This window comes from Hylobates moloch, unplaced genomic scaffold, assembly GCF_009828535.3.
Source record: "Hylobates moloch isolate HMO894 unplaced genomic scaffold, HMol_V3 SCAFFOLD_7, whole genome shotgun sequence".
Classification (NCBI taxonomy): domain Eukaryota; kingdom Metazoa; phylum Chordata; class Mammalia; order Primates; family Hylobatidae; genus Hylobates; species Hylobates moloch.
In genome coordinates this window covers 66,709,539-66,732,743 of record NW_026652282.1, presented here as the reverse complement: position 1 = coordinate 66,732,743, position 23,205 = coordinate 66,709,539, and the positions used below count along the sequence as shown (strand labels likewise).

Below are 23,205 nucleotides of genomic sequence, written 5' to 3'. Positions count from 1 at the left end.
GAAAGTTTAAATTTAACACCTTTATTCTTTTTTTATTTTTTTATTTTTTGTAGAGACAGGGTCTTGCTTTGTTCCCCAAGCTGGTCTCAAAGGCCTAGCCTCAAATGATCGTCCCCCGCTGGGCCTCCCAAATTACTGGGATTACAGACATGAGCCATTGTGCCAGGTCTACCTTTACTCTGAAGTTTTAAGTAGAAATTCACTGAAAATACTTCACCCCAACTATTGCATCTTTTGAGAAGTTAAAACTATTTACCTGAATCACCATACCAATTATGTTTTTTCTGAAAGTCTGAGATCAGATTTCACTATTTTTAGTAATGAATTTCCAACAGCACTTTGTATTAGGGTTCTCTTGGACAGAAGTAGTAGGATATATGTGTGTATATATATATATATGTGTGTATATATATATATGGATATATGGAAGTAGTAGGATATATATATATGGGGAGTTTATTAAGTATTAACTTACATGATCACAAGGTTCCACAATAGGCTTTCTGCAAGCTGAGGAGCAAGGAGAGCCAGTCCAAGTCCCAAAACTGAAGAACTTGAAGTCCGATGTTCAAAGGCAGGAAGCATCCAGCACAGGAGAACCATGTAAACTGGGAGGCTAGACCTGTCTCTCTTTTTCACGTTTTTCTATCTGTTTTGTATTTGCTAGAAGCTGATTAGATTGTGCCCATCAGATTTAGGGTGGATCTGCCTTCCCCAACCCACTGACTCAATTTTTTTTTTTTTTTGAGAAGGAGTCTCGCTCTGTCGCCCAGACTGGAGTGCAGTGGCACGATCTCAGCTCACTGCAAGCTCCGCCTCCCGGGTTCACACCATTCTCCTGCCTCAGCCTCCCGAGTAGCTGGGACTACAGGCGCCTGCCACCAGGCCTGGCTAATTTTTTTTTGTATTTTCAGTAGAGACGGGGTTTCACCATGTTAGCCAGGATGGTCTCGATCTCCTGATCTCGTGATCTGCTCCCCTCGGCCCCCCAAAGTGCTGGGATTACAGGTGTGAGCCACCACGCCTGGCCTCAAATGTTAATCTCTTTTGGCAACACCCACACAGACACTACTCAGGATTAATACTTTGTAACCCTCAATCCAATCAAGTTGACACTCAGTATTAACCATCACACACTTCTAGAAGCTTTCTTTCATGATACTCTTCATTTTAAGTTACTCATATTCAGCTTGTGAGACTGACGAGAGGCAAAGAAAGTTTTATGACCTACTCAAATCACACAGGCAATAGCCAATAAAACATATCTCACCCTTACAGCTAAAAAAGCTTTAAAATCCCTTCAAAAAGCAATTCATCTTATCTACGTTTCATTAGATTGCAATAAAATGATTTTCTTAAATTGAGATAAAGGTACATGTTCTGCATTCTAACTAATAGTATATGCTGAGCTCTTATAACTTTGATTTTCTCCTCTGATAAACTCAAGTTCTCCACTTGATGTAACAGACCACCAGAATTATCCTTAGTATTTCTATAGACCACGTATTGCTGTAGACCAATTAATTAAGAAGTATTTTTCATGGTTTTTCAAGTTCGTCAGAAAAGAAGTATTACAATGACTTGTAAATCAGTTTCAGAGCTGCATTCAGAGTGGGTATTAGTGAATATCATCAAGTAGGCAGAATAGCATAGGGCTTCAGATCATGAGCCGTGGAATCAGACAATCCTGGGGGGTGCTTTACTACTTTACTAGCTCTGTGACCTTGCTAGTTCTCTGAGGCTCTCTTCTTAAAAACAGAGATAATAAGAGTACTGGCTTCATTGAGTTGTCAAAAAAATGAAATATTACATGTAAAGTTCTTACCGGTGTGCCTGACTCAATGAATTATAGTTCTTAATATTATTATCCACTAAAGCTGACAATTTGCATGAGAAATTAAAGTAAGATGATTGATCATATGTTTAATAAATTAAGTAATTGTATATGCTTGTCTTCCTTCTAAATCAAATTTGATATAACATACTGAAGAGAACGGTCTCCAATATCATACAACTAGTATTAAATATATATTTACTCATAATTTTAACAGAAAAACATGCTGCACTTATAATGAAACAACTGGCTGAAAGGTGATGGTGAAACAGACAAAATTTTCTCATGTTGTAAATGTTACCTAAGATGAATATTCTCTGGTGTTTGAAAGGTGAAACTTTATTTGTCTTGACTCATTTTTGGAAATCCCTCAAGCAGAAAGGCTTGGTTAGACCCTAACTCTAGGATAGGGTCTCATTTCCAAAAAGGACTAAGCCAAAGGGACAGAAATCAAGGACTAGAGTCCAAAACCAGAGTTTACAAGTTATAGCAGTCCTGCCTTCCTGGTTAATTTAGATTTACAGAATCATAGAAACCACCTTTTAATTATGTTGGTCTATAGTCACATAACATGGAAGAGAATCAGTCATAAAAATTCAGTATTTAACACAGGCCAGCATAAGAAAGTACAGACAAATATTATTTTTAAGTGTGCCCTCGATTAATTCATTTGATTTTTAAAAAAGAACTAAATTGTAAAAGAACATGGTGCTACTATCCTCCCTACACCCAGCCTGCCCACCAATGCCAACTCTCATCTCACTCTCGAGTACGGGTTATGAATGAAAACACATTTGCCTACTTAGACATCACCCCCTCTTGAATGGCAATTGTATTTCAAAATCATATAACAGGATTTTTATGTAGTATTGACAATTTCTATTCAATACCTATATACAGAGGATGTGTAAATAACACAGTGTTTAGGAGTGGGTTCTGAAGTCTGAACAACTGGAGTTCTAATCACAGCCCTGTCATTTCTAGCTCTTCAGTCTTGACCAATGTACCTATGTTTCTGGATCTCACAGATACCCCCTCCAGTTAGATAAAATGAATCTAATAGTAGTTATTACTATGTTAAAATGTTATTGTAAAGATAAATTAAATAAAATAATGTAGGTAAAGCCCTGGGCACCTCGCCTGACATATACAATGCATAAATAAGTGTTGTCTTTACTATCACTGAAGTCAAATCTTAGCAGCTGAGCACGGTGGCTCACATGTGTAATCCCAGCACTTTGGAAGATCGAGGAGGGCGGATCACTTTAGCTCAAGAGTTTGTGACCAGCCTGGGCAACATGGTGAAAACCTGTCTCTACCAAAAATACAAAAGTTATCTGGGCCTGGTGGTGCACGTCTGTGGTCCCAGCTACTTGAGAGGCTGAAGCAGGAAGATCGCTTGAGCCTGGGAGGCAGAGATTGCAGTGAGCCAAGATCATGCCATCACACCACAGCCTGGGTGACAGAGTGAGACTCCGTCTTAAAAGAAAAAAAAAACTTAGTCATGCTAACGAAAGGGCAATACAACAACAAAAAAACCTAGCGTCATTGAATACTTTAAATATACAGTCTTTGAATTTGTTATGATATTTTTAAACTTATATTTGAATTTTTTGCCTGATGTTCTGGCAATCTGCAAGATTTCAAACAAACCTAAAGAAACCAACATGCAAGACCTGGGCTAGAAAAAAATCTCCTTGCTTAAAATTCTTCTCTGCTGCCCAAGTGTAAAAAGTCAGCTTTGTCTCTCATATTAATAAAAACAGTCATCATAAATGAACTGCCTCATCTCTCTAAATGTACTTTTGTTTAACCTTGGTCTGGATTGAAGAAAGTAATTAAAGACTGGGTTTAAAAGGTCTCCTAGTGGGCCGCAAAGTAGATCTGAAAGCAAACAGATGGTCAGATAGTTAACCAGCAGCTTCTCTCTTAATCTGTTTACTTTTATCAGTAAGAAGTACAAAATTCAACCTTAATAATTCCATTAAAGCAGGAAATGTTTTTGTAAATTATACATGGTTAATTGCACAATATATATTTCATAAAAGATTTTAAAGATTAGCTACAGAGAACATTCAATCTGATTGACATTTGAGGTTCATTTATTTTTTCCCTAGGCTAACCCTGGTGGAGGGTTTATTGATCAAAACCCTTCTTCAACAAAGTAACTAGTCTTTGTGCTAGAAATAAGTCCATTTTATCTTTCTCTTCTACCAAATAATGATTTTTTTTTGAGACGGTGTCTCGCTCTGTCACCCAGGTTGGCGTGCAGTGGCACCATCTTGGCTCACTGCAACCTCTGCCTTCCAGGTTCACGCCATTCTCCTGCGTCAGCCTCCCAAGTAGCTGGGACTACAGGTGCCCGCCACCACACCCGGCTATTTTTTTTTTTTTTTTTTTGTATTTTTAGTAGAGACGGGGTTTCACCATGTTAGCCAGGCTGGTCTTGAACTCCTGACCTCGTGATCCGCCTGGCTCAGCCACCCAAAGTGCTGAGATTACAGGCGTGAGCCACCGTGCCCAGCCCAGATAATTAATCTTTTACTAAACTTTCACAATCTATTCTTCCCTACAACCATTCAACATTTAAGCATCTTTTTAAATGCCCGAGAATCACCATCACTGATCACTGATCAGCCTCTTTTTGGGCCAAATTCTTCCAATGTTTCTGTGAAATTTAGGAAATCAGCCATCAAATACTAAGCATCAATTTGAAAACACTGATCTTGAGTCTCCACATTTGCCATGTGAAAGCTGCCATTTTCCACTGTTAGGGACCTCCAAAAAGCATGTCCCAGTCATTTGGTGAACAGTTTCTAATTTTAGTCTTCTAAGTGAACATCTTCTATGAACACCTTTAAACAACATTCAAACAAACTTTGGAAGATATGACAAAAATCCTTGCATACACAAAATCAATGTTTAATGTATAAATACAGAGACAGAGCAGCAAAACATTCTGCACCTAAAATACAATTATTTGAGAACCACATAATGAAGAACTGTGTCTTGCTCCTCTATATTATCCAGATGAAGAAAATACTGTGACTAGTGACTAATTACACAATCAAGAATGTTGTTTTAGCTGTTGTTATAAATTGTGCAGAGTACAACCATAGAGAAAAATTATGTATATTTAATTTTTGGACAATCCAAGCTACAACTAGCTTCTGTTTTATCAGTTATATAAAATACATCAATTTTTAAAAGTTCCTTCACAATTAAAACCCTAAGAAATCATCTATTTCCCACAATCTTAAAATTTCTACACCAAGGCACAAATAGAATGCATAGATGCCATGAAATGGAGATCATTATGGGTCTTGGGGAAATAAGTATAGGGAAAAAAACTCCCAAGCCAGTTAAAATTCTCCAAGCTATCATCTCTCTAGCAATTCTCATCCTAGGCCAATGTTGATTTTTGTTAAGAAGTTATTGCAATTTATTAACTTATAAAGGCTCTGAGATTACTATTCATTTTCCATTAAATGTAAATTTACAAGGTATTACAATCTCAAGAAACAAAACATGGCATATACCTCTGTGTCACAGTGAGTTAAGACATGTATAAACAATTCTGAACAGGCAGAAATCACTTCATATAGACAGACTACTTGGAAGCTGCATTCTTGTTAAATGGTTCCCATCAAACTAAACAGTATTAAGGCCTGAATTTTATACCTTGACCTATACCAGACCAGTTTAGGCTTTCCAACTGTGTAGGTCTTCTCTATCTTCTTGGCCTTGGGTGAACAGTCACTTACCCTACTTACAGACATTCCCTTTCAGACACAATATCCCTCCTACACACGAGCTGCCCATTTCTCTATTCCCCTATATGCACATGCCCAGGCAACTCTTCTTCCACTTGCAGGACTTACTTCCTCCCCTACCTCTTACTCACATTCAAATTCATTTCCTCATGCCTACTAGTTGCCATAAATCACTGCGAGGATGCATTTCTTGGTGGTTAAGTACATATTCTTTGGATTCAAACATCTTGCTTGGATTCAAGTTCTATGGCTCACCAACTGTGTAACCTTGAGAAAGTTATTTACTCTTTGAACCTGTGTACTGTATTTCCTTCTCTGAAAAATAGAGATAATCATAGTGCTTAATTCAAAGGATTATTTTTTAAAAATGAGATAGTATCTGACATACTTAAGGGTTTCTACTGACTGTCATTATTATGGTTACCATCAAGAAGTCCATTACATTGGTCTGGGCAAAGATTTTTTGGGTAAAACCTAAAAACGGGCAATGAAAGTAAAAATAGACAAATGGAACTATACTAAGCTAAAAAGCTTCTGCACAGCAAAGGAAACAATCAGTAGAGTAAGGAGAAACCTAAAAATGGGAGGAAATATTTTGAAACTATCCATCTGACAAGAGATTAATATGTGGAATATATAAGGAAGTCAGTAGCAAAAAAGAAACCCACAAACAAACAAATAATCCAATTTTTTTAAATGGCAAGTGATTTCAATAAACATTTCACAAAAGAAGACATACGAATCGCAAACAAGTATAAGAAAAAAATGTTCAGCATCACTAACCATCAGGGAAATGCAAATCAAAACCATAATGAGATAACATCTCACTCCAATTAAAATGGCTATTGCCAAAAAGATAACAAATGCTGGTAAGGGCACTGAGAAAGCGGAATCCTAGTACACTTTTGGTGGGAATGTAAATTAGTGCAGCTGCTATGGAAAGCAGCATAGAGATTTCTCAAAAAAAAAAAAAATAGAACTACCACATGATCTAGAGCTGCCATGGAAAACAGCATAGAGGTTCCTCAAAAAACAAAAATAGAACTACCACATGATTTAGCAATCTCACTTTTGGGTATATATCCAAAAGAAAGGATATCGGTATATCAAAGAAATATCTGCAGTCCCATGTTTATTAAAGAACTATTCAAAATAACTATGATATGTGGGTCCATCAATGGATGAATGAATAAAGGAAATGTGAGATATATATATATATACATGCACACATACATATACACACACAAAATAAAATATTATTCAGCCATAAAAATGATATTCTGTTATTTGTGACAACAAGGATGAGCCTGGAGGACATTATTTTAAGTGAACTAAGACATAACACAGAAAGACAAAAGACATATCACACGTTTTCACCCATGTGGGAGCTAAAAAAGTCGATCCCATGAAGATATTGGGTAGAATGGTGGTTACCAGAGGCTGAGAAGGGTAGGGGGAAAGAGGGATGAAGAGAGGTTGGTTAATGAGTACAAAAATACAGTTAGACAGAAGGAATAAGATCCACTGTTCAATTCACAGTACGGTGACTATAGTTACCAATATAATTTACTGTATAGCTAGAAAAAACAGCTAGAATATTTGGAATGTTCCCAACACAAATAAATGATAAATGTTTGTGGTAATGGATATCCTAATTACCCTAATTTGATCATCACACATTGTGTGCATGTATCAAAATATCACATGTTCCCCATAAATATGCACAATCATGATATATCAATAAAAATAAAAAATGAAATCCATTGCAAAGACCAACATACTTGTTTTCATTTCTAAACTTTCAAGAAGCAAGTGCTACTCTTCGCTATTAGGCCACTTTTTTTTTTTGAGAGGAAGTCTCGCTCTGTTGCCCAGGCTGGAGTGCAGTGGCACGATCTCTACTCACTGCAAGCTCCGCCTCCCGGGTTCACGCCATTCTCCTGCCTCAGCCTCCCGAATGGCTGGGACTACAGGCGCCCGCCACCGTAATAAGTTAACATTGTCTTGCCAATTATCACAGATCCAGATCCCCCACTCTGCCCAGTATAACCAGTATAACATCTATTATTGTTTTTTTTAATGACAACCAGCAGGAAGATTAAGAAACAGTCAGCTACTACCAATTCAAAGCAAAGAAGCTTTTAACTGTTCTTCAGACAACTAAACTTAGTCACTTATTGAAGTATCTCACTATGTGCAATTGTAGGATTCCATCAGGATATTTGCTCAAAACTTTCTAACTTATGTATTAAAACAAACAGGGCATCAATCTTAAAGGAAAACTTTAGTACAGCAAACTGAAAAGTGCCTTTCTGAAGTAAATAATCACCACTCCATTCGTGTTACAAAGAAGTACTCACTTTACACTGTTTTGGTGTTATTTAAAAGTGTTGTAATATTATAATAAAGCAAGGATTTATTTTGGCATTATGAAGTAGAATTTTGAGTGACAGGTTCATATGAACTATAATTACTACAGTAGATAAATTTCTAACAACCCATGACAAAAAATTGAAATAAAATACAAATACCATAAACATCTGCCATTTGCATGGTCTTCAACAATAAAGTCCAACAAAGATGGGAACAATAGACACTGGAGACTACAGAATAGGGAGGGAGGAAGGCAAAGGTTGTAAAATTACCTATTGGGTACTACGCCCACTACCAGGGTGAGAGGTTCAGTGGTACCCCAAACCTTGCACAGTATACCCATGTAACAAACCTGCACATGTACCCTCTGAATCTAAAATAAAAGTTGAAATCTAAAAAAAAAAAAAAAAAAAAATGGAGTCCAATACAGGAAATAATAGAAGACAGCAGCCATTTCTAAGGCTCTTGGAAACTTAAGACTTAATAAAGAGAGGTGCAGTTATTCTTACTTGAATAGAAATTCTGAAAGCAGTTTCTTCTTGAATCTACTTTTGAAGAAGGGGTAGAGGAAGGAGAAACCAAAGAATAAATAACAGTATTGAAACTGTATGACTCCCAAAGCAAAACTAACTGCCTGATCTGTTCAGTCTCATTAGGGGTTTAACTAAAGGCATTAAGCTGGACTTTACAATTACTGGATTGAGTTGAGACTCTGAGCAACTCAAATTTTACTTTGAAATATTAGACAATATGTATGGAAAATAATAAAGCAAGAGGCTCATAAAACTAGGTCCAAAGGAAATATAAAAGGTGTTCTTTTTTTCAACCTAAACTTACTCAAAAAATGTAAGATTAAATTTTCTGATATTCCAAAATTGCATAAACATATCCACACATGGTGGCCAGAGAAGACGAAGTTCAAATATCAAGGTTCTTGTGATTTAACATAACTTCCACTTCCATTCCACATCCTCTCAGGTGTAAATAAACAAGTCAAAAAAAAAATAAAAACACACAACAACCTGGATTAGCTGCTGCTCTAAAGCTCAAGAAGAGGGAAGGGGTTCCTATACCCTACAACCTGAACCCACAGTATCTGTTCTTGCCACTGTCTGCCTTTCTCTTGAGTTGTAAAAAGCAGAAGCACTTTCATTTATCATGGATATACACTCGTCTTGCACCCCAGTTTATCATATTCTCCGGACAGCTGCTGAAAATGTGTTATTCTAAATTAAGAGTAAGTGAATCCATGAAAGAGAAAGTCCTATCATTTGAAGCAGCAGCAACTCAGCCTGCCACTACACAAGAAGCCACTGAGCTCCCTATCCAGTTCCCAATATATTTGAAGCAGTGAGAGAAATTCAAAAGTAAAACATTTTGAAAGAATAGAAAAAGTCAAAATAAGGGACAATACGGGGGAAGACTGAATCTCTTGTCATATTAAGTTAAAAAAAATTTTACATCATTGTTCCCAACTTCCCCTCCCTATCTGTCTAGTTCTAACAGGCCTTTAAGCTCAAATTAACCACTTTCTTCTACACACTCTCAAAATAACTCTATTACCAGGGTCTCACTCACCCAGAATAATTACAATGCCTCGGTAGGCCTCCACTCAATCCCCACCAGTTACAGCATGTGTACCCCCATCCTTTACAGAAGTGCACTCCTCCTTGCCTCAGTACTTAGGGCGTATTCACCAAATGCCTCACTCTTGAAACTCATCAGTGTGCGATTTTACTTGACTTCACGTAACCCTAAAGACCGTATAGCACCATCTCCCATCTCCCAAAACTTGGTAGCTTTCGTTTTCCTTCAAAGGAGAAATGTGCCCCCCAACGTCACGAAGCAAACAAAGCTGAACTCCACGGGGAAAAAAAAATGAAATCGATGCAACAAAGAGAAAAAAGGGAAGAAGAGGGGTGGGGTGGGGGATGCATGAGTCTTCCGAAGGAGAAGCTGCCAGAGGAACTTCTGCATTTTAATGGTTCTGGGGCAGCAGAGGACTGGTGTGTAGAAAAACAACAAAGGTGGACTCCCCACTCTCCTTACCGCTGTAGAGCCGGAGGAAGATGCAATATATACACGGATCACCATCCTGGAAACAGCGGCTGCGGTTGTTTGGGTCCTGAAAAGGGCTGTAGAGCAGCTGCAGCAATGGCTGGAATCCAGCTAGGGGCTGAAACAGCGGTTGGCAGAGAAGGGTGGGGGAAGGTGGAAGGGGAACTCGCCAGAGCCCCGCCTCCGCCTTTAGCAGCTTCCACAGGGCTCTCTAAGCGCTGCAGTTCCAGCCCAAAACCCCGGAAGGAACAGGCTGTTTGCATCAATTCTATTTTTTTTTTAATAGGGGAATCTCGAATAGCACCGCGAGATCTGTTGAAACATTGATTTTTGACGATTCCTTCCCTGAGAAGAGGGCGAGGAGAAGAAGAAAGAAAAAGGAGAACTGAATTGAATTAGATTAGCATGAAGGACCTTTTCACGCGGAGACTAAAAGTACTGCGCATAACTTCCTGCTCAGAAATATATGCAAATAAGAAGACAGATCCTGAAAGAGCAAGCTGTATGTTGAAAACCCATGTTCTCAAAGCCTTGCGCATTTTAAGATTCCTATTACGTAGTGATTTTTCTCATCTTAGCTCGTTGTAGGAATTAGGCACTAAAGTACTGGGCAATGCCGCAGAGTTTTGAAGGAAAGTTTCAGGTTTCTTTAAGCCCAGAAGTGGCAGGATTGGTTTTCTTTTTGAATTTTGTGTTTTGTTAAATTAGGGAACCCTGCTTCCGTGGGAATTTGCAGGAGGCCTGATTGGCAAGTTTAAGAATGAAGGAAGAAATTACAAAGAAAAGATTGAAAATATTGTGTAAAAAGATGGATGATTTTTGTTTTGTTTTGCTTTTTAACTGACTGAATTAGGGGATTTGGGAGAACATATTGCAGATGTTGAAATGGTGAAGAGAGAGATCAGATGGTTATTTGTAGCTCTAAGGAAATGAGCAAACAGTTGATAATGTCCAGAGACAGACCATATACTTCAAAGTGTAGTTTTAGGTTCCCAGATTATGTTAAATGAACAGAAAAAAAGGAATTTGCAAGATGAATGAGAGTGGAGAGAAGGACTCAGTCGCCTGTCCTACTTCTTTTCCTTTGCTGTTTTTCCACTGTCTCCAGTCTAGTGGTTTACTGTCTTTGCCTAGGCTCAGTGATTACAATAGCTTTGTAACTGTTCCCTAGCCACAGGTTTTTCCTTCTACAATCTGTCTTAAATACTAATTCCAAATTAATCTCTTTACATGTTGTCCTTAAAACAACCTCAAGAGGTGGGTACTATTACATTAATTTTACAGATGAAGAAACTGAAACTCAGAAAAATAGTTTTCCTAAAATCATATAGTTAGTACATTCCAGAGTCAGGAACTCCAGAGGCCACCTTCTTATTTTTTTATTATACTTTAAATTTCTTGTGATATTTGTGAAGATGGTTATACATGATCCATGTCCCTGCAAAGACATGAATCATCCTTTATGGCTAATTATATTTCTTCTTAATCCAGTCTATCACTGGGACATTTGAGTTGGTTCCAAGTCTTTGCTATTGTGAATAGTGCTGCAATAAACAAACGTGTGCATGTGTCTTTATTGTAGAAAGATTTATAATCCTTTGGTTATATGCTCAGTAATGGGATTGCTGGGTCAAATGATATTTCTAATTCTAGATCCTTGAGGGATCGCCACACTGTCTTCCACGATGGTTGGACTAATTTACACTCCCACCAACAGTATAAAAGCATTCCTATTTCTCCAAACCCTCTCCAGCATCTGTTGTATGATTGCCATTCTAACTAGCATGAGATGGTATCTCATTGTGGTTTTGATTCGCATTTCTCTCATGACCAGTGATGATGAACATTTTTGCATATGTCTGTTGGCTGCATAAATGTCTTCTTTTGAGAAATGTCTGTTCATATCTTTTGCCCACATTTTGATGGGGTTGTTTTTTTCTTGTAAATTTGTTTAAGTTCTTCATAGATTCTGGATATCAGCCCTTTGTCAGATGAGTAGATTGCAAAAATTTTCTCCCATTCTGTAGGTTGCCTGTTCACTCTGATGATAGTTTCTTCTGCTGTGCAGAAGCTCTTTAGTTTAATTAGATCCCATTTGTCTATTTTGGCTTTTGTTGCCATTGCTGTCAGTGTTTTAGTCATGAAGTCTTTGCCCATGCCTATGTGCTGAATGGTATTGCCTAGGTCTTCTTCTAGGGTTTTTATGGTGTTAGATCTTACATTTAAATCTTTAATCCATCTTGAGTCAATTTTTGTATACGGTGTAAGGAAAGGATCCAATTTCAGCTTTCTACATATGGCTAGCCAGTTTTCCCAGCACCATTTATTAAATAGGGAATCCTTTCCCCATTGCTTGTTTTTGTCAGGTTTGTCAAAGATCAGATGGTTGTAGATGTGTGGTGTTATTTCTGAGACCTCTGTTCTGTTCCATTGGTCTATATATCTGTTTTGGTACCACTACCATGCTGTTTTGATTACTGTAGGCTTGTAGTACAGTTTGAAGTCAGGTAGCACGATGCCTCCAGCTTTGTTCTTTTTGCTTAGGATTGTCTTGGCCATGTGGGCTCTTTTTTGGTTCCATATGAACTTTAAAGTAGTTTTTTCCAATTCTGTGAAGAAAGTCATTGGTAGCTTGATGGGGATAGCATTGAATCTATAAATTACTTCGGACAGTATGGCCATTTTCATGATATTGATTCTTCCTATCCATGAGCACAGAATGTTCTTCCATTTGTTTGTGTCCTCTTTTATTTCATTGAGCAGTGGTTTGTAGTTCTCCTTGAAGAGGTCCTTCACATCCCTTGTAAGTTGGATTCCTAGGTATTTTATTCTCTTTGAAGCAATTGTGAATGGGATTACACTCATGATTTGGCTCTCTGTTTGTCTGTTATTGGTGTATAGGTATGCTTGTGATTTTTGCACATTGATTTTGTACCCTGAGACTTTGCTGAAGTTGCTTATCAGCTTAAGGAGATTTTGGGCTGAAACAATGGGGTTTACTAGATATACAATCATGACATCTGCAAACAGGGACAATTTGACTTCCTCTTTTCCTAATTGAATACCCTTTCTTTCTTTCTCTTGCCTGTGTGCCCTAGCCAGAGCTTCCAACACTATGTTAAATAGGAGTGGTGAGAGAAGGCATCCTTGTCTTGTGCTGGTTTTCAAAGGGAATGCTTCCAGTCTTTGCCCATTCAGTATGATATTGGCTGTGGGTTTGTCATAAATAGCTCTCATTATTTTGAGATATGTTCCATCCATACCTAGTTTATTGAGAGTTTTTAGCATGAAGGGCTGTTAAATTTTGTCGAAGGCCTTTTCTGCATCTATTGAGATAATCGTGTGGTTTTTGCCATTGGTTCTGTTTATGTGATGGATTACCTTAATTGATTTGCATATATTGAACTAGCCTTGCATCCTAGGGATGAAGCCAACTTGATCATGGTGGATAAGCTTTTTGATGTACTGCTAGATTCTGTTTGCCAGTATTTTACTGAGGATTTTCACATCGATGTTCATCAGAGATATTGGCCTAAAATTCTCCTTTTTTGTTGTTGTGTCTCTGCCAGGCTTTGGTATCAGGAGGCTGGTAGCCTCCAGAGGCCACCTTCTTATCTATTACTGTTAACTCACTGCCTGGAAGAAGGAAAGTACTGAAAAAAAGTTAGCTATTTTTTCATCCTAAAACACCACTTTCTTATATTACTGAAGACAACGTAGGCAGAAATACTTAAATTAGCTTTCCATTGACTATCGAACTAAACCTAAATTATGTTGCTAAACAATTTTCACCATAGTCTAGGCCCACACTATTCATACAATCTTACTTAGTGCTCCCCCAAACTAACTTCCCTATGTATGTAATCATTGTTGACTACCCGCTGCAATAATCATGCTTATGGTCACTCTCATGCCTTTGCTCTTCCTGTTTCTTTCTTCACCTTCTCCCCATATTCTCATAACCTTTTCTGCCCTCTCCACTTATCCAACTTTTGCCTTTGCTAGACACAACTCAAAATCTTTGTACAAATAATCAGGCAAAAGTAAGTCAGCATGATCCAGTCACCCTCCTCATTGCCAACATCAGGGCTACTGCTATTGCACTTTTTGGCCTATGCAACAGGAGACTCTTTCTTCTGTTTTTTTTATTTTGCAAAATGAACATAATTTGTCTTATACTACCATAGTATGACATCCCTTTCCCTTCTCAAGTGGATGCTGCTATGCTCTCACCCCTCACTCAGAACTAAGAGTCTCCAGATGAGTTATTTTCATTTGCCACACCAAAAGTAGCTGAATTTTCTTTATCAGCAAATACCCCCTCAGCAGAAGCACTCTTTATCATCACTGAGCTCTTTGGAGTTGTAATTCATCCTCTTTTCTCACCCCGATAATTCCTTACTTTCCTCTTGAGGTCTTTGATATTTTTCATGTATTATAAAATACCTTCCAACATTTTAAATTCCCTTTATCAAGAGAGTTGTTCCAGATCACCTAGTCCCCACCTTTTCCAGAAGCAGAAATTTTACCTACTTTTAAACTTTTGAGAAAGTTAAAATATTATTTACCTACAAAACACTACAAAATTATGGTGTAGAAATGTTTAATGAACTGTCTGAAAAACATTATCATGTCAACTTCATTGAATATTAAGTTTACTATTTGTAAAAATTTCATTTCATTTGGAAACAATTTGGAGTTTACATTTTTATCTCACATAAGCAGAATTCCTGTTTCTGCAGAGAAATCACTGTCAAGCATATTTTAATGAATTGTTTGTGGCTGAAAATTTTTTAAATTTTAAAACAAAGTTATACAAATTTTAGAATATGTTTAATATTTATATTTAAGTAGGATTATAAGTACATTTGCATTTTTATGTTTGATACACTGTGAAGTGGTGTGCATTAGTCTGTTTCACACTGCTATAAAGAAATACCAAAGACGGGGTAATTTATAAAGGAAAGAGGTTTAATTGACTCACAGTTCTGCATAGCTGGGGAGGCCTCAGGAGACTTACAGTCATGGTGGAAGGCAAAGGGGAAGCAAGCTTGGACCTTCTCACATGGCGGCAGGAGAGAGAAGAGGGAGGAGCAATGGGGGAAGACCTCCTTATAAAACCATGAGATCAGCCAGGCATGGTGGCTCACACCTGTAATCCCAGCACTTTGGGAGGCTGAGATGGGCAGATCATGAGGTCAGGAGATTGAGACCATCTTGGCCAACAAGGTGAAACCCCGTCTCTACTAAAAATACAAAAATTAGCTGGGCATGGTGGTGGCCACCTATAATCCCAGCTACCCAGGAGGCTGAGGTGGGAGAATTGCTTGAACCCGGGAGGCAGAGGTTGCAGTGAGCCGAGATCACGCCACTGAATTCCAGCCTGGCGACAGAGCTAAACTCCTCAAAAAACAAAACAAAATAAAACAAAACAAAAGCAAAAAACAAACAAAAAAACCATGAGATCTCATGAGAACTCATTCACTGTCACTAGGCCAGCATGGGGGAAACCACCCCCATGATCCAGTCACCTCCCACCTGGTCTCTCCCTAGACATGTGGGGATTATGAGGATTACAATTCAAGATGAAATTTGGATGGGGACACAAAGCGTAAACAAATCTTCGCGTTTGCAAAATAAGAATGCCTGGAGTCTTGGTGGTCTTCAAAGAGCCTTGATTTTTAAAAGAACCACCAACATCACTCAATGATGCCCTAGTGCCCACCTTCCTGCCTCCTCTGGCAGATGGGAGACCAGTAGTATTACATTTTTTCTCCGTTAACACACAACACATTAACACATAAATATGTAAATCACATACAAAATTACCGCACATTGGAGGATACACTGTTGTTCTCCTCAAGTGCCAGCAGAAGGGGAGTATCTGCAGAGGAGATAGGGTAGGTTAAGTAACAGAGTGTTATGCTTAAGAATTCTTATCCTGTCTCAGTCACCCGCTATGTAGTGATGTGCATCAGCAGGAAGCAACATTGACTCCTTACCAGAGGAGTCCTGGAAGTATTGTGTTCAGAGGTCTGATTTCACCCCGGATGGTACGTTCACGATTAAAGCCACTAGAGGGCGCCACTCAGCTACAGAAAAAAATGTACAAGGCTTTGAAAAGCCAGACTTAGAGATGTAATTTTTATTAGCTCTTTACAGAATTCCAGCAGAGGGATAGAATGTCATTTCATGAGTTGTCCCTGAGCAGTAATAGTAAATGGTCTCAAGGAAAAATAAGGCTCTACTCAAGAGCAACAGCTATTTCCAAAATCTTGTGATAGTTTGAGTAAGGGTTACTGCCCCACTCTTCCGTTGGGTATCACTGACTCCAGAGGAGGAGTGAGTAAATTTGGTTATCATTAGAAAGAGACAGGATAAGGATAGGGTGGAATTTTAAACCTCTTAAAACCTCAGAAGTCAGTCTAACCCTCTGTGATGGTTAATATTGAGTGTCAACTTGATTGGATTGAAGATGCAAAGTATTGTTCCTGAGTGTGTCTGTGAGGGTGTTGCCAAAGGAGATTAACATATGAGTCAGTGGACTGGGAGATGCTTACCCCCTCTCAGTCTGACTGGGTACCATCTAATCAGCTTCCAGCACTGCTAGGATAAAAGCAGGCAAAGGAACGTGGAAGGACTAGACTGGCTTAGTCTCCCAGCCCACATCTTTCTCCCGTACTAGATGCTTCCTGCCCTTGAACATTGGAATCCAAGTTCTTCAGCTTTGGGACTCTTGGACCTTCGACCACAGACTGAAGGCTGCACTGTTGGCTTCCCTATTTTTGAGATTTTGGAACTTGGACTGGCTTTCTTGCTCCTCAGCTTGCAGACAGCCTAATGTGGGACTTCACCTTGTGATCGTGTGAGTCAATGCTTCTTAATAAATTCCCCTTTATATATACACCTATCCTATTCGTTCTGTCCCTCTAGAAAACCCTACCACATCCTACCAGTAATAACTCCGTAGAGTGGTTGTCCAGAAATTACTTATGAACACCTCCAGTTACAGTGAGCTGAAAATTCCAGAGGCATTTCCATTCTGCTTTTAGTCAGCTTAAAACATTAGAAAATTATTTTCTGAGATTAAGCTGAGATCTGTTTCCTTTCATGTTTCTTTGATTCTAATAATTACCCATTGTAAACTCATCTTTATCCTTGTAATACGAAGCCTTCTCTTCTCCAACTTAATATTTCTTGTTTCTCTAGCCATTCTTCATATGCTGTGATCTCTAGAGGCATCACTAAATATGTTTCAGTTTGTCAGTTTCTCTCTTCTACAAAAGGTCGTCCCAGAATTGAATGTCATAATCCAAGTATGGTATGACTAGCATTGTATGAAGTAGTGTAAGGTCCTCATTCTGGACACTGTTTCTCTTTTAGCCCTTTTATTTTCTGAGGAATAGTATTTCATAGTGGTTTTAATTTACATTTCCCTGATTACTAAGAAGTTGTGCATCTTTTCATATATTTACTGCCATTTATATATTTTCTTTTGTGGAATATCTGTTAAGAACTTTTTCTATTTCTCTATTTTTTTTGGTCTCTATTCCTAATAGCAACCTTTTGTCCCTATGTGTTGCAAGTAACTTTTATCCTGAGGCTAGCCTTTTTTTTTTAACATTTTTAATTAGTCATATATAAAATATTTTTCTTTATGGTTAATGCTTTTCTGTGAATTTTTAAAGAAATCTTTACAGACCCTGAGAACGTGAAAATGTTATCTTACATTTATTTATAAAAGCTTTATTGTGGTGCTTTTTACATTTAGATCTACAATCCACCTGGAATTGATTTGTGTGTAAGGTTTGAGATATATGTCAAGTTTAATTTTTTTTCAAATAGATATCCAATTATTCTAGCACCAATAATTGAAACTACACCCTTTTCCCACTGCTTTGCAATACCATCTTTGTCAAAAATCAAATGATTATACATGCATGAGTCTGTTTCTGGTGTCTGTATTCTGTTTCATTTGTCTATTTGTCTACCCTTGTGCCATTACCACACTATATTACTTACTATAAATTTAAATATCTTGAAATGTAATATGGCAAGTTCTCCTACTTTGGTCTTCTTCATGAAGTGTCCTGACTATTCATTGCCCTTTATATTTCCTTTTAAAAAGGTAGAATGTTTATAACTGCAATATACAAATACAATTGATTATATATATAGTATGTTGACCTTGTATCAAGTAATTTTCTAAACTCATATGTGAATATTAATAGTTTATCTGTATATTCTTTTACATTTTCTATTTACACAATAATATCAGCCATAAAAAAATGGCAGCTCTATTTTTTCCTTCCAATCTTATACTTTTTATTCATTTTCATTTCCTTATTTCCTTTGACACCTCCAGAACACTCATCCCTTTTACCATTGTTGTGTAACAAACAACCCCAAAGCTTAGTGGCATGAAGCAACCATTTTATTATACTCACAGATTCTGCAGGTCAAGAATTCAGCCAGGGCACAGAGGTGACTACTTGTCTCTTCTCTACTGTAATTAGGACCTCAGCTGGAAAGACTTGAAGGCTGGGAGTCACTTGATGGCTGCAGGCTAAAACCATTTGGAGGTTTCTTTATTTGTGTGTCTGGTGCCTTTGTTGAGATGATTCAAACATTAAGCTCAGATGTAAATGTTGACTAGAGTGCCTGAATACAGCCTCACCACATGACTTTCTCATGGCATGGCAGCTTCGGAGAGTTGATCTTCTCATATTGCAGCTTACAGCCCAATGAACAAGGCAGAGACTAGATCATCTTTTATGACCTTATCTTGGAAGTCACATAGCATCATTTCTCCAAACAGCTATAATCCAGAAACAAGAAAAACAACACTTGAATGGACTCCAAAGGAACCTTTAGGGTGACTTGGATAGGCTCCAAAAGCAAAAGTTATATGTCTTTGAAAAAAGATAGCATCATCTGGAGCCTCATTATTAGTACCACATTTTCATCTCAAAGTCTAGCACTCAATTGAAAATGATCTTACCTAAAAAAATAGATGTGACTGGAAACTAAAGACTAGAAAAGCACACAAAAATTAAATAGACGTATTATCATCAAAAGAGTAGCAAAAAAAAATTGCTGACTGTACATGAGAACAAATGAGAGGCAGAAGACAATGGAAACATGGCTTCAATGTTCTAAAAGAATATAACTGTCAGCATAGAATACAACTGTGCTAAAATAATAACTGTCAGCATAGAAATCTAAAGCCAACAAAAATATCCCTTACAAACTAATGTGAAATAAAGACACTTTCATATAAACAGAAGAGAATTATTCACCAAAGTTTCACACTAATTGAAATACTGAAGGATGTATTTCGGGTAAAATAAAAGAGATTATAGCTAAGAGATGCAGCAAGAAGTGAAGAACAACAGAAATGGCAAATATCTGAGTAAATCTGAATGAGCAATGTATAAAACAATAATAATAAGTGTCTTGTGAGTTTAAAATATGTACAGAACTAAAAGACATAAGAAAAATTTTAAATTGTATATATAAATAAAAACCTTCCCACAAAGTAAACTATAGGCCCTGGTTGTTTCATTGGCAAAATTTACCAAACATTTAAAGAATAAATAATGCCAATTTTACCCATATTCTTCTATATAATAGAAGAAAAAGGATATTTCTCAATCATTTCAAGGGCAGCTTAGTGTTCATTCCAAAGCTTGATGAGTACATTTCAAGAAAAAGAATACACAGGCCAATCTCATCTCTTGAAAAACAGAAGCAAGGTTGCTAAACTAAGTAGTATCAAACCAAACCCAGTAGTATATAAAAAGGATAGTACTTTATGACCAAGTTGGGTTATTCTAACTGTTAAGCAGAACATTGGGCATCACTTACTAATCCCAGGAATTGACTCTAATCACATATGCCCATTGCATTGCTTTATCAGAGTCATGAAGGAGAACATAATGCAGTCAAGCCCTGGATGAAACAACACTTTACTTATATAGAAAAAAGACAGAGCAAAATCAGCTTCAATAGCGTGTGATGGTACCCTCCATGGCTAGACGATACCCCCTAGCAACCAACACAGAGCAACTGGATAAGCACACCCTTCTTGTGCCTTAGAGGAAGGACCCTTATCCACACCCACCCCAACCCAGTCTGAAAGACAGAAAGCTAGGACATGCCTGAGAGCCACTGATGCATACACTTAGTAAAACAAAAGAACACTTAGTAAGTCTGAAACAGAAAAATATTTCTAGCCTGGAACAGGGTGTGTAGGCTGCTTATCTCTTTCTAAGGAAATGTTTTAGTCCCAACGCCTATTTTAAATGGCCAAGTGGGGGTCAAAAGACTGCATACACAAGACTGCCTTTCCTAACACTAAGAATTCAGGGCTGGTTCAACACTTGAAAAGCAATTGACGTAATATGCCTCATTAACTTAAGAAAGAAGAAAAATCACATGATCATCTCAATAGATGAAGAAAAGTAATGTGATAAATTCAACTTCCCTTCATGATTGAAAATTAGCAAACTAGAAATAAAAAAGAGCCTCTTTAATCTGATAAAAGAGGTATATAAAAAGCTAAAGCAAACACTATACTTAGTGGTGAAATATTAAACTTCTTCCTGTGACAATGAGAATGAAACATGAATACCTGCTATTACCTTTTCTACTCAACATAGTGCTAGATATTCTAGGCAATATAAAAGAAGAAAAATAAAATAAAGTTATAATTTTTGGAAGGGAATAAATTTAAATGTAACCAATTGTAAATAATACACATGTATGTAGAAAATACAAAAAAAATCTAATAAACTATTTTAAATAATAAATTGTTTGAGCAAGATAACTGCCTGCAAGATCAATATATAAATAGAATGGTATTTGAACGTATTAGTAACAGACATGGGAAATAAAAATGTTTAAACATACCATTTAAAATAAATAAAACAATATTGAAGGAAAAGAACAGAGTTGGAGGACTGACACTACCCAATTTCAAGGCTTACTATAAAGCTACAGAAATCAAGACAGTGTGGTATTGGTGAAAGAACAGACAAATAGATCAAGGGAACAGACTAGAATGCCTAGAAATAGACCTACATTAGTACAGTCAACTGACCTTTAATAATGAAGGCAATTGAGCTAATAAGATAGTTCTTTTAACAAATGGTGCTGGAATAACTGGATACCTGCATGTAAAAAAAATGAGTCTAGACATGAGATTTTACACCCATTACAACAATTAACTCAAAATGGATCACTGACCTTAATTTAAAATGCAAAACTATGAAACTCCTAGGAGATCCCATAGGAGAAAATCTAGGTGACTCAGAGTTTAACAATGACATTTTAGATAAAACACCATAACCACAATCCATAAAAGAAATAATCAGTAACCTTAACATCATTAAAATTAACAAATTTCTTACACAGAATATGCAAATTTATTTAGATAGAGAGTAGAGTGGTAGTTGCTAGAGGCTGGTGGTGAGGGTTTGGGAAGAATAGAGGGTTTGGGAGGTGAGAACTAAAGGGTATGGGGTTTCTTTATGGGGTCGTGAGAATGTCCTAAAATTGGTTGTGGTGATGATTACATAACTGAATATAGTGCAGATAAAAACTATTAGATTGTACCCTTTAAAGGAATAAATTGTATAATATATGAATTATACTTTAATAAATCTGTTACCAAATAAAATTTAAAAGTTCAGCTCTGCAGAAGACACTGTCAAGAGAATAAAAAGAGAAGCCAGAGACTGGGAGAAAATGTTTACAAAAGACATATCCGATAAGGGACAGTTTTACAAAATATACAAATAACAAAATATACAAATACTTAAAACTCAACAATAAGGAAATATACAAATACTTAAAACTCAACAATAAGGAAACAAACAACCAAATAAAAATGGGCCAAAGATCTTAACCAAAACCTACCTCATTAAAGAAGTTATACAGCTGGCAAATATACATTTGAAAAGATGCTCAGCTTCATATGTCATGATGGAAATGTAAATGAAAACAACAATGAGATACCACTACACAACTATTAGAATAACCAAAATCCAGAACACTGACAACAGCAAATGCTGGTGAGAATGTAGAGCAACAGGAACGTCATTCATTGCTGGTAGAAATGCAAAATGGCACAGCCACTTTGGAAGTCAGTTTGGTGGTTTCTTACAAAATGAAGCATACTCATACCATATTACCCAGCAATCATGCTGCTTTGTGTTTCTCCAAAGGAGTTAAAAACTTATGTCTACAGAAACCAGCACATGGATGTTTATAGCAGCTTTATTCACAACTGCCTACACTAGGAAGCAAATGAGATGTCCTTCAGTACATGAATGAATAGATTAACTGTGGTACATCCAAAAATGAAATATTATTACGTACTGAAAAGAAATGAGCTATTAAGCCATGAAAATACATAGAGGAAACTTAAGTCCTTACTATTAAGTGAAATAAGCTAGTCTGAAAAGGCTACATACTGTATGATTCCAACTATGGGACATTATGGAAAAGGCAAAACTATGGATAGAGTAGAAACGTCAGTGGCTTCCAGGGGTTGGGGGTAGGTAGAGACAAATAGGTAGAGCTATTTGAAAATACAGTCTATTTGAAAACACACAGCCAGAGGAGACAGAATAAAAAACAATAAAAAACAATGAAGTACACCTACAGGATCTAGAAAATAGCATCAAAGGGGAAAATCTTAACACAGTTATTGGCCTTCAGGAATAGGTAAAGAGAGAAAGACTCTCGGGCAGCAGACTTTTTAGTGGAAACCTTACAGTCCAGCAGTGCTGGAAGAAGAAAACTTTTACTCTAGAATAGTGTATTCAGCAAAAATATCCTTGAAACATAAAAGAGAAATAAAGACTTTCCTAGACAAACAAAAGCTGAGAGATTTCATTAACACCAGACCTGTCCTACAAGAAATGCTCAAAGGAGGACTTCAGTCAGAAATAAAAGAACATTAATAAGCCGTGAGAAATCATCTGAAATACAAAGTAAACTGGTGATAATGAGTACACAGAAAAAAAAAATTGTAGCACTGTGATTGTGGTGTGTAAACTACTCTTACCTTAAATGTCCATCAATGATAGACTGGATTAAGAAAATGTGGCACATATACACCATGGAATACTATGCAGCCATAAAAAAGGATGAGTTCATGTC

General features: G+C 37.1%; 2 protein-coding genes across 3 annotated transcripts in view; one reads left to right on the top strand and one right to left on the bottom strand.

Moving 5' to 3' along the window:
• The window catches only part of SH3BGRL (SH3 domain binding glutamate rich protein like), a 99,382-nt gene extending 89,106 nt beyond the window's left edge, over window positions 1–10,276 (bottom strand). Inside the window, exon 1 of the mRNA XM_032757234.2 lies at window positions 10,030–10,276. Coding sequence (XP_032613125.1) covers window positions 10,030–10,074 — 45 coding nt within the window. The 5' untranslated portion in view covers window positions 10,075–10,276. The remainder of the gene's footprint in view (window positions 1–10,029) is intronic.
• An 86-nt stretch (window positions 10,277–10,362) lies between these two features.
• The window catches only part of HMGN5 (high mobility group nucleosome binding domain 5), a 94,458-nt gene continuing 81,615 nt past the window's right edge, over window positions 10,363–23,205 (top strand). Inside the window, exon 1 of one of the 2 annotated variants that reach the window (XM_032757233.2) lies at window positions 10,363–10,540. The gene's annotated coding sequence lies outside the window, so the exon portion shown is untranslated. The remainder of the gene's footprint in view (window positions 10,541–23,205) is intronic. The other variant, XM_058441446.1, reaches the window with a different exon arrangement.